The following is a 13,253-nucleotide window of genomic DNA, read 5'->3' on the forward strand; positions in this document are numbered from 1 at the left end:
AATTATATTATTTATTTTATTGCGTAAGATTATTCTTACTCTAGTAAAACATCGCTTCGCTCTTACCTAAATAGTAATTTTTTATTTTATCAGGTTTTGGTATTTTTTAATTTACATGGATGATTCAATATTTTAAGTTACTTTTTAAGCGAGCTCCTAAAATTTTTTTTAGTAAGTTACTATATCTTCCAAATGTTGTGATGCAGCCTTTGGTTGGCTGTTGGACTCACATAATGAATTTGCGGTCTATTTGCTTTTTTTTCAATATATTATAGGTAATAATTTAAGTCTAATATCATGTATTAATTTAACAAGCAAGCTCGTTTATCTGCTATATACCGAAACAAAATTATACTTCAATATTTTTGTATGAATGAATAATAAATTTATTCATATTTAAGTTGATATAAAGAAATAGGTAACATAAAAATAATTAAAAAAAATACAAAAATCAAAATATTTAACAGATTCAATAGTATCAATATGGAAGAACACCCAAGGTACGGCACTGTAGGCACATAGATATATCGTAACAATGTCTATTACATACTTATTTGAATCACCAAGTTGGCCAAAATATCTTAAAACGCAGCAGCTGCTTCTATCGATCTTATACTGACAATTCTTCTACTTCTTGAATGCCAAGTATAAAACAAAGGAGAGATTTTATTTATTGCATTTACTCGTAATTTTTTAAACCATCATAAAACAAGCAATCCCGCTGTAGGTACCTATATCAGTACTATTGAATAATTCCGTCTAAAGGATTAAGATCGCTTAAGCCTAGCCATTGTTTTACAACATTTAAAAATATTGATGTTTTTCTTTTTGGCTCAGCGGTCAGATTATGTACGAACGGACTTACAGTCTTAAATACCTAGATCGCGATGGTTTTACCTACATTATCATTACCTATATATATGTATATTGGTATACAGAAGTGCGATTCGGAGAAAGAGTACAATACTTTAATATGAAGTAAGTACATACCTACACGATGTATATCTGATAATGTCTAGCGGCGGGTTTTCAAATGTAGGTATTATTATAAATTAAAAGCCCCCACTTTAAAATATTACCAGAGTTGAGTTCATATATCTGTTTTTTGTGTGTTCATTTTTGTTTGTATCGCGCTGTATATTTTCAGTCACTATAAAAGGTTGACTGAAGATGACATTTTTTGGCATTATATCATTACGCCTTTCCATACCTAAATAAAACAAAAAAAGGTACGTATGTGAAGTTGTTCTTAAACACGTTTAGTTCTTATATTATTAAGTAACGGTATTTAAAAATACTATTCAAAAGCAATTGTGCCACAAAACAAACGACCGCAGACGCGTCATGAATTCGTCTCAAAAAGTCGTCATTGTCACACAACCCTTTACTAAATAATTTTCAACAGTCGTGTATCAAAAAAGTATAAACGATGAACATAGAAACACACAAAACGAAATACTAGAACATTCACAATACACTACCCGGGGCTTAAGATAAAGGCGCCCCGTGCAAATATTTTCCCAGAATGGTCTAACGGACACGTTTGTTTGCACCAAATCTCCAAGGATTTAGATAAGTTGAAAAATCAAACATGTTGCGAACGCTTCCAAAGTGTCATCTTTAATACCGTAAATAGAATTAATATTTCGTAACTGTTAACTCCTGTTTCACAGAATACAATATCGTTCTGCGTTTTTCAAAGTACCTACTCTTTGTAATATTTGTTTTCAAAGTACCTAAAAAAAAAGATAGAAATAATTATTGCGATTGGTTATCTTTGAATCAGACGTACTGGCATTAATTTTTATATACGAACGTATATTGTTTAAATTAAATTGATTATTACAGTTACTTTTAATTTTGCTTTAAATAGAATTAGGTAGGGCCTTAGTGTTAATAATTCTAATATATTTTAATTAAACCATTTAAGAAAAACTTTGAAACCATTTAATTTTCAATATATTTTATTACTAACTACTTATAACTCATTACTATAGATCTGATTTAAATCGATACATATTTTAAACGATTTCAAAAACTTATATTCTCGGTTGGAATATAAGTTGGTAAGTTTTAACGATTCCACGATTTTCTCAAAAACTACCGATGCTAATAGTCTAACATTGCCTAATCATCTGAATAGCTTTAGACACTGAGATAAATTATAACCGAATATTTTGTATCGTTTTATACTTAATTTCAACACAAAACGCCATTGTTTCGTATTCGCAATCACACATATAAGATTTATCCTTCAATGCAAGGGAGAGATCGATATTACATAACGTAAGGGTGAATGGGGTCGCACCCTCGCTCATTATGCACCGCCCATGCACCCTCGCCTGCGCAAGTTCATAAGGGTGGGGTGAAAGTATATTGAGACAATTAAGACGTAGGTAGCGGTGTATATTGTTATATACAACTATAATTACTATCTGGAAAAAGATTATTTTCATTTTAACTACACGAAACTTTTTAAAATAATATATCTGTATTTATCGACATGTATATTTATTTATTTACTTATCTCTCTGGTGGTAATGGACCTTAGAATTGCCTTTCTTGTTCCTGTAATTAAACTTTTAAGTCGAAAAGCAATGGATAATTTTGATGAGTTGATGAGAGTAGGTTGTGTACCACCTAGTACCAGTATCTCAAAAAGTATAGAGTATTGTCATTAAGTGATATGTAAAAATACTAATATTATACACGCGAAAGTAATTCTGTTCATGGGAAATCGAGGATAGGAACTACAACAACAACAACAACAGCCTGTAAATTCCCACTGCTGGGCTTATGGCCTCCTCTCCCTTTGAGGAGAAGGTTTGGAACATATTCCACCACGCTGTTCCAATGCGGGTTGGTGGAATACACATGTGGCAGAATTTCTATGAAATTTGTCACATGCAGGTTTCCTCACGATGTTTTCCTTCACCGCTGAGCACGAGATGAATTATAAAGACAAATTAAGCACATGAAACAGCGGTGCTTGCCTGGGTTTGAACTCGCAATCATCGGTTAAGATGCACACGTTCTAACCACTGGGCCATCTCGACTCTTTGATAGGAACTAGCGAGTGATGAATTACCTAAGTAGTCGATGAAAATAAATAGAAACATTTATTATGAAAACGATACATATGTTGCTGGGTTTGTGTAGAGGATAATGAAAGTCACTAACTGGTTCACGATTTATTATCGAGACGGTACAATTATACGGACTGTGATGCACTTGATAGACACTCTGTTTTACATATGCAATTCTTCGACTTTTATACATGATATATGCCAAAGAATATGAGATACCTACACAGATGTGAAATATATTAGTCATAGAATATGTAACTTTACTAACTGTTTACTTTAATACCTATGTGCATATACGGCACACATACAACAATACCCGTTTACATAATTAATCTAATGTTGTGCTACCCAACATTAGATGTCATGTTGGGATGCTGGAAATTTTACCGTAATACATCTTATATACACATAGACTCTACTACTATTTCTGATACAGTTATATTGAACACTAGCTATACCCGCCCGCTTCGCTGGGTATTAGTCGCAGAAAAAAAAAAATTAGTTTTTAATTTTGTAATTAATTACTGATCATCAACAATGTACAAATAATAAATTAACAAATAAAGAGAAAAAAACATGCGAGATCTAGTCAAATTCTTATCGTCATCTATTTCATCTTCTTCAATGATGTTCTCGATAGGCTGCAGATTGGTCATAACACCTATAAAATTATACGATGTTATATAGGTACGATGAAATTTTTAATTTAATTTCTATAGTCTGTAAAAGTTTGCATCAAACCAACACGTACTCTTTTATCCGGTTCTATCGAATATCAATGTTATTACATTTACAACCTTGTCAATACTTGCGAACGTGCGTCAAAGCATCCTGAGTATATTCGTGCATATGTCTTAGACTTCCACTGTACTAAGATCTTTGTCCAATATCAGCAGATACTTTATCATTCGATGTTGTATCTCGTAAATTAATGTACTCTTTGGCTCAGAGTTTTGATTGGTTGTATCGAATGTAGTTTAATCGTTCGTTCTCGACCATAGCGTACATGTCAACAATGAATTGTTAAAACAGTTGACGACACTTCAGAATATGGTTAGTTTGATTATCTCTAATCATTATACGATACGCAAAAAAATCCATACAACTAACTCTTCGATGTCACAGAGCCTGTCGTGAGAATATTTTGATACAGTCCGAGATTATATCCATCATCTGTTCCCATAAACATAATTGGATAATCGTAATAATTGTCATACTATTGATGTGTTTCAGCGACACCTTGATTGTTTTTGTGTCGCTTAGTGATAACAATACCTCGTTTTGTAATTTCTGTACCGACAACTACAGCTGTGACTTCAGGAGCTACGGCAGCATTAAAACGCCTTTCATGCTCTGCATTCAATGGCATTATATCTGCATTGATAATGACTTAGAATCATTTGTTGTTTCACCTTCTAGAGCAGTTTTAAAATCTTTTACTAAACATTCATTTTCATAAAGCATAATCCTAAATTTAGCGATGGTTTCTCGATTAGTTGTGGTACTGAACATGCATCGAAGATCAATCTTTTTCTACGTTGTGCATGGAATAAATGTCCAGAAACTGGATTTTATTTAGATACTGAAAGAAGTGAACCAATCATATGATACACTTTAAACGTAGACGCGAAATTATTGTATTGTACAATGTTTGTTGCTCCAAATGATGTTATTTCAAAGCAAGAATTGTAATTTCTAATATGTTGAAGGAAATGTTCAGACTCCTCAGTAGTTCCCGTAACGTAGATAAGAAGAGGTTCTGGTGGTTCAACCAGTTGTGGTAAATACATTTTGTCAGTGGAGTAGCACTATATCAGCAGTTTATTTTAAACATCATAGCGTGACAATACGGGCATACTATATTCATTGAACCAATGATCACATCGGGATTTATTGAGATTGGTTCTAGTTCTTGACTTAGTCTATTTTAATCGTTTATCATCCAGTGAATGGGCTCGCTCGTCAGGTTTTTCAGTATCTCTTGATAAAGATTCTTGTTCGAAGATCTGGAACTTGATCATAACGTTAACTAACTGTTTTGGCAACTCTCAAAGTAGAAATTCGGATTCTATTTATTTCTAAAGGTATTTATTGTTGGTATGTTGTTTCCGTAGCTCTTTTGGATGACGCTGCGTATATATTGTTGATGTTCCGTTCTTTTGTTTCTTCAATGTCATGGTAGTTTCTATTTATATAAATTATTTTATTCAATGATGATCAATGATTTGCATTTTTTATTTCATATTTTATACTTATGGGTTGATCATGTTTACACATGTTTTTCCTGTATACCAATTTTTATAAAGATCGGTGCATCTGTTCTCGAGTTGTAGCAGAACATACAGACAGACAAAAATGGCACAAGTGGTAAAAATTATATCAGTCAATCATAAAAAGAATACTTATGACGAATTACGACAAAAATAAGTGTACAGGCAGACTCTAGAGATTTATATAGTAGTATAGATTTAGTATTCACGTGCGATAGCTTTATTATTAGCGTATTTCATGTATAACTTTGGTGTTTCTATACCGATTTCTATGCTTCTTTTTTATGGAATAGTTAATACTGTTAACTTTTTTAATTTGGGATGATTGAGAGTGTTATAAGAGCAGGAATAGACAAATATAATCAGAAAGCTTCGAACTACTAAGCTATTGGGAGTGACACGTGTTATTGTGAGTCAACCATAAAAGATAGACAAAGGCTGTCTTGTGATATTTTTTACATAATTTTAAGGAGAACATTTCCGTAATACACAAATTCTATGTAGCTTTAATCATTAAGGATGTACACGCGACGGAAGCTTAAAATTTGGAGTAACTTCTCCCATTTTCTGACATTTCTCTTCACTGCTCTGCTCCTATTGACTGTAGCGTGATGAAAAGTATACTATAACCAGCTCAGGAGTATGAAAAATAATTGTACCAAGTTTCGTTAAAATCCGTCGAGTAGTTTTTGTTTCTATAACGGTTATACGGACAGACAGACAGACAGAAAAAAATTTTACTGATTGCATTTTTGGCATCAGTATCGACCCCTGATCACCCCCTGATAGTTATTTTGCAAAAATATTTCATGTACAGAATTGACATCCTTACAGATTTATTATAAGTATAGATTACTTGTCGTTCCGCCGTAATGCCGAGGTGAAGTCGAAGTTTGCGAGCTCAAAGACGGGCATGAAGCACTATTAAGTTTTCATGTGTATAATTGAACCGTGTCGTGTAACCCGCAAAAGGTACCTACAGTTTCCAGGACACGGTTCCGGTATCCAATGCTTCATTCGTCTGTTCTTCACACTTAGGGCAATTACTGACTATTAATATGTAATAGTGCTTCTGCTTTGAATAAAAATATTGAATTGAATTTAAAAACCAACCAGAAGTACCAATAAAAGTTTACACGACAAAGCGAGGACATAATGCTATAATTTTTTTTTTTAAATAGAATTGAGACAACATCACATACATTACTCTGATCCCAATATAAGTAGCTTGTGTTATGGAAAATCAGAAACGGGACCTCGTAGTGGCGTATCCATGAAAACCGTTGGACACACGACTCGACCACGGAGGTTGTCAAAATGACTTAAGGAGGACATAATGTCATAAAATAATATGTACCTATAGTATATTATTGTTACTATAAAAATGTTTTTGCAGTTTAAAGCTTAACAACTTTTTTCAGTGCTTCAGTTGGTTGGTACATTTCTGGGCAATACGAGTCAGTTTGTGTTTATAATTCATAACGCTTCGAATAGTTACCTATGTAAGATTAATATAATCCTCAAACCATATCACCATAACATCATCAGACCACTGCTGTCCACTGCTGAACATAGGCATCCCCCAGAGCGCGCCACGTTGCTCGGTCCTCTGCGTCCCTCATCCAGCTTCTACCGGCGATCCTGCAAAGGTCCTCGGACCAGCGGGTCGTCCTACATTACGCTTTCCGAGACGCGGTGTCCGCTGTAGGACTTGTCTGCTCCAGCGGCCATCGGTCCTACGACAGATATGGCCAGCCCACTGCCACTTCAGCTTGCTGATTCTCCGAGCTATGTTCGTTACTTTAGTTCTCTCCCGACAACCTCATCATATATCAACATAATAACAAGGTAGAATGAGGAAGCTTAAATTTTTTTACGGTTAGAGGCGGCGTTTGTTGTGGAATTTGGAGCTCTTACTTTTACATACAAGAATAGTAGTTACAAAAGTTATCTATCGGATACTCAAGCTGCAGATTCAATAATCCTTCCTGCATGTCAGGCAGACTTGATGTATGATAAGTTTTTATTTCGCGCACGCGCACGTCAAGCTGTGACCGCAATCAAAACAATCTCCACGTGACAATCTCGACGTGTTTATCTTAACTCGCCGGTAGCCACGTGTGCACGCGCCTCGTATTATTTTAGGGTCGAACTTTAAATGCTAATAATATATAAACTTTGAGCTTTTTTCATTAAAAATATAAATTAGGTATTATTATAACATGCAAATAAAATCTTAGAATGATAACCCACAGATCGATTTACGCCACCTAAGGCTTGACGAGAATAGTTATATAATCAAATCAAAATTGTTGGATTAAGTACACAAAACTACTCGTTGTCATGGCGGATGCAACTTTGACGAAACGAATGCCAAATCTGATCTGATGTGATCTATGAAATATCTAAAATTACCTAAATTTATAAAAACAATTACATGTAAATAAATCTTGATATCTTTCTGATCTTGATATGTCATTTATAAGAAAACCATGCATCCTTCATTACAAAGGCGTCTTTAAATTCGGAAAAATTGAAAAAATATATTCAAACTAAGTAAAAGCTGTAAGTTTTTGAAAGAGATTATAATGAAATAAAATATTTTTTCTAAAAAATAACACCGACTTCAAAGTGATTAATAAAAGTAATAAAATAATTTGATTTAAACACGTATTACATACACACGTATATAGTACATTTGCTTTTCACTCAAAATCGTCCGACTTCCATAATACACTCCTTGTTTTTAAGTCGCTTAAAAATGCTAACTTATGAAGAGCCAGTGAAAGACACTCAACGAAAACTCGTAAATATATTTTTTTGTAACTTAACGTTCGTCCAATATACCTAACGATAAAATTAAATTTATTACAAATATTCTCCTACTATTGAGTCACGTATGTTTGTTCGGTAAAAGAGGAACGAAAACAAAGTCGTTAGCAAACATCTTTAACCAAAACAAGTCGCCATATTTATTAAGACGTAACGCGTTAACGTAATCCTAATTAAACTATTTGTTGTTCACTTATTGTGGAGTAATTAACTGATGACAATAAACACTAGCTATTCCTTGTAACTTCGTGTCAACTCGTACATCACATTGTTTTCCACAATTCTATAATTTATATAATACTGGTGGATAGACGGCGTAATTTCGCGTTTATTCAATATATTTTTCAGGATTTTCGAGACCTATGACCGGTTTTGTTTTGATTTCATTGAAAAATGCATCTCACATTTGGCGCCAAAATGATGTTACCTTTTTAAATGAAATTTTTAATGTCAAATAGTATTAGAATCAGAATGTAGTTATTATAGAATTAAAGTTTGTCGAGCACTATTTATTTTAATTTTGATTATGTCTTTTTTCTTATATAGCGGTAGGAGCGCTAACCTAACCGACCAGTAACTTTTTCCTGTATGTAAAATTAATTCTTTGTTAAATCGTAACAATTTAGTAATTTATATGTATTTTATAACCGATTGTCCTAAAACTTACATAAAAATAGGCTTAAGCTAATAATATCTAGATGTCTCTTAAGATGTCTCCTATGATTGACTCGTTGATCATCACTTCCAAAAAAACGATCAGTGTATTTCAGTGAGAAATCATTTCATATCTAACCTACTCAGATGATGAGATGTTGACTATGTTTTCGTATGTGAAATAAAATGTTACGATAACTTTACGTGTTGGTATGTCAGCTAGATATAGTGTGCCTTGTGCAAGTTATTTTACTTTCTTCTCAGGCCAAGGTGTTTTCCTTTTCGAATCTATGGCAGTGTTAAATTTGACAATCAATAAGTGTACTACTTCCTCATTGATAAGTAATTTCAGTTGAGTTTGAGTTTGAAGAAGACGCATGCATAAACATATAAACACAAAAATATTTGTACAGTTTATATTCGGCAATTGAATGATTATTATTTATGTAACCAAATATATAAATATGTTCACAAATGTACTGCGATTCAAATTTCCTTTTTATTTTCTATAAAAACACCTCCTCCTACTATTAAAGAGGCGCGGCTTGCGCTCGCGCACGCTATAATTCAGACCAATGAAAACGACGGATCAATTGACGTATATTACTCCCTAACGACACACGACCGCGGTCGTATTCGTAATCATTTGATATGATTAATCTCCGACAATTATTTCAATTAATACAAATACTTTTATGTCTTTAAATTTATCTAGTGATTAAGGAAAAGCCTTACCTATTATATTTTTATGTCGTAATGGCCCAAAGGTTAATTTTAACCAATCGTAGCGGGTTCAATTTTCAGACCCAAGCAAACATTACTGAAATTTAATCTGCTTAATTTGTGTTAATAAGATATTAAAGATAAAAGCATAATAAGGAAACCTGCATGTCTCAGTTCAGTGTGGTAGAGTAAAGTTTAACATCTTTTCCCAACAATTTGATATTTACATTATTTTTAATACATTTTATACAAAGATTTAGGTGAATTAATAAACGATATATTTCTTTAAATGGCTTTTACTATTTATTTATAATGTCGAATAAAAATAATAAGTAATTGTTTGTTAGGTTAATGAAAACAACGTTAATTATATCAAAGTTATATATTATAAACCTTAAAAAAATACTAAATTCATTCGCCTCGAAGTTAATAATTTTATTTATTACAATTTACAATGAGCTGTACATACTAGGAGGCTGATACAATATATTTACTATTATTTACAATGCAATAATTTATAAAATCGTAATTGAATGCACTTCACTTGTGTATATAATATCTAAATCGTCTCTCCGTCACTTAACACCGACACTGCTGTTGACAGCGCAGACACACTCGTTCCCCGAGCTTGGTCCTTAAGTCCGCGATTTTTTTCTTCAGAAACGTCACTTGAAACGCGAGTCGCACTTCCCTCAACTTCCGCCTATCTCTGCTCTGTTTTGCCGCGTAATTATTCCTTTCCCTCTGTTTCCTATATGAGTCGTCAGCTTCTTGGCTCGTCTGAACCGCTCGCCTCATCCTCGGATTGTTTCCGAGTAAGCAACCCCCGTTCTTCTCCGCCATCGCTCTTAAGGCATCTCGCTCAAACGCTTGATACTCAACATCATCAGACAGCGAATCGACTTCGAAGGACTCCTCTGATTGCGGTGGTGACGGCACCTTTCTGAAGTTCCAGTTCTCGATGGGAGATATCTGGGATGGTGGGATGCTGTACTCGTAGTAATTGTAACACCTATTTTCATGTTCCAAGCTCGGCGACACTGATGAATATCTGTATTCGGGAGCCTTAGGTCTTAAAGTCCTGTCTGGGGAGACTTCCTTTTTGACATTTTTAGTTAAGTCCAAGGCTTTTTCCGCGTAGGGGGTCCACAGAGCCATGTTAGCACGTGTTGTCTTCGGACCGCGAACACTGATTGCAATTTTTCTAACACGTCTGCCTCATTTGTGGGCGGAGCGTAAAAGGGTGACAGTGGTAGGGTTAATCCGCTACCTGCGGGACTCGTAACGGGACCGAAGGCGACATCAATATTAAATTTCCCATTAAACAATAGGATTATATTTCTATTTTGTTTCGATAAGTAAGTTAAATATTACAGTTTGAGAAGTCCAATGAAATTGAATAAGCAAACTGAAGATTAGTAAGTATTTCAATCAGCAGTTTAATATTTTATGATATGTAACTGAATTATATTTATCATAAGACATTACCGAATAATGTATGTAGGAATTATTTCATGACATGAGCGAAGTACCTATTGTCAGCCATTTGTTTGTTTATTACTACAGTCGAAAAACGAGTACCTAGGTTACATTTACGAGCTGTTATATAAGAAGCTCTATTTGCCATTTATAGTGTTTTATCTTAATTCAAACCTTTGTCCTTTGCTCTCGCACAGACCGAGCGGATTGCGTCGAATTTATCGCAATGCGGTCGCCGCTGTAAACAATAGTGACATTGTCTGAATTTTCTGGTTAACACGAGACTGACGCAAAGCCATTCACACTATCAGTAAATAAATCTGATACATCGGTTGTGAAACAAATTAAAATAGGTATTTAATTTCGTTCGTTGACATAAGGCAGGCTTGACTTTAGAGACAATGATAAATATCTATGAAAGACATTGTTTTATACATTTCAGTGAATCAATACATACAGCGCTCTTATCATAGGTTAATGTTGGAAATTCAAACAACGTAACGATGATAAAGGATTTTATTCCTGTTAATGGAGATCATTCCAGAAAACAAGTAAATTATGTCCAACGAAATAGATAAAGTCTATACTGCCAATAAACATTATTAAAGACCTAATTATTGATTGTATAATTACAAAAGTCATTTTGTAAGACCTAATACCTTATGATATTGTTTATATGTTCCACTAAAATTCGCATCCCAAGAAGCTTTACTCCGAACACCATATAACAATAAACGTATTATTATTAACTGCACTGGTGTCGAAAACGTTTCAGTATTTCACTATCAAATAATCCTCACATTACTTTGTGCCGTAAATCCCTCTGAGCTCCAGAACTGTTCTATAAACATGAGCACAATAGATGCATTTTATTACTACGTACCGCAACTAATAAATAATGCGCTTCTCTTACGGATTAAATGAGATTCCAGAATGAAATTAGAATTAAAAAGGTAGTGCGGACGAATTTTAAAATTCAAAATCCTTATTAAGTCGTTAAAGTTGGTCAGATGTTTTTTCGAAAATGCGAAAGAAATTAAGTCTTTTACGTTATAACGATTAAGTTAATGCTCCGATCTACATAAAATTTGGTAATAAATAAAAAATTTAACAAAAAGAAAAACCGACTTCAAATAAAACACTATTTTAAAACAAATAAATATGCACTAAAAAGTAATAAAAATAATTGCGTATTCAATATATTTCTTAGTCCTCCCAAGTAAAATGAAATGAAAAATATTAGACTACTTAAAAGTCTAGTATATAACAATAGTTTGAATAATAATATAATCTGTGATATTAATTTTTGTTTTGAATGGCGTTTTGAAGGTTGACAAAACTGTTATTGTAACCTGGAAAGTTCAATTAAAGTGGGCAGAAGAAGTTAAGTGTACGTAGTTGGTCCCAAAGTTCTGTCACTGGCACATTATTTTCCAATTTCGAAGACGATTTAAAAAAAGTTTAATTGCATTCCATTTTTGAATGTTTGTCAAGTATTAAAAAACAAAAAGTTATCATTTGCCGCGATTTTTCACGATGGAGTGGACCGTGAAAGAAAACCGAATAGCAGTTTTAGCGTTGCACCGCTGTGGGCACTCGCCGAATACCATTTTCAAGTTGCTCAAAAATTTAAAAATATCGCTTAGGTTTGTGTATCGTACTATAAATAGGTACAATGAAGTTTCAAGTGTTGAGGATAAGAAAAGAACTGGCCGGCCACGCTCCGCAACGACACCAGCAGTGATCAAAGCAATCAAGGCACGCATACGAAGGAATCCTGTCCGAAAACAGAAGCTGATGGCATTGCAGATGGGGGTCAGTAGAAAAACTATCAAAAAGGTGTTAAACGAAGACCTTAAGTTGCGAGCTTACAAAAAAAAGAGTGGACACCTACTTAATGCTCGTCTAAAAGCAATAAGACTCAAAAGATCCCGGGTGTTGTTGAAACGGTACGCGAAAAATCGACATCGTGATATACTTTTTTACGGACGAAAAAAATTTCGATATAGAAGAAAAGTACAATAAACAGAATGATAGAGTGTATGCTGGGAGCTCTGAAGAAGCAGCAAAAAGAGTTCCGCGGGTGCAACATGGGCATCATCTATCTTCAGTGATGGTCTGGTTAGGAGTCTCCTACTACGGACCAACTGAGGTTCATTTTTGCGAAAAAAGGGTCAAAACCAGTGCAAAAGTGTACCAAGAGACGGTT

General features: G+C 33.9%; 1 protein-coding gene across 1 annotated transcript; it reads right to left on the minus strand.

Annotated features, from left to right (window-relative positions):
- Nucleotides 1–10,144: 10,144 nt before the first annotated feature.
- LOC124535521 (transcription factor VBP-like) lies at nt 10,145–10,723 on the minus strand. The gene has a single exon (XM_047111737.1). It carries the CDS (start codon nt 10,721–10,723, stop codon nt 10,145–10,147), a length of 579 nt encoding a protein of 192 aa, XP_046967693.1.
- Nucleotides 10,724–13,253: the final 2,530 nt, after the last annotated feature.

This window comes from Vanessa cardui, chromosome 15 (assembly GCF_905220365.1).
Source record: "Vanessa cardui chromosome 15, ilVanCard2.1, whole genome shotgun sequence".
Classification (NCBI taxonomy): Eukaryota; Metazoa; Arthropoda; class Insecta; order Lepidoptera; family Nymphalidae; genus Vanessa; species Vanessa cardui.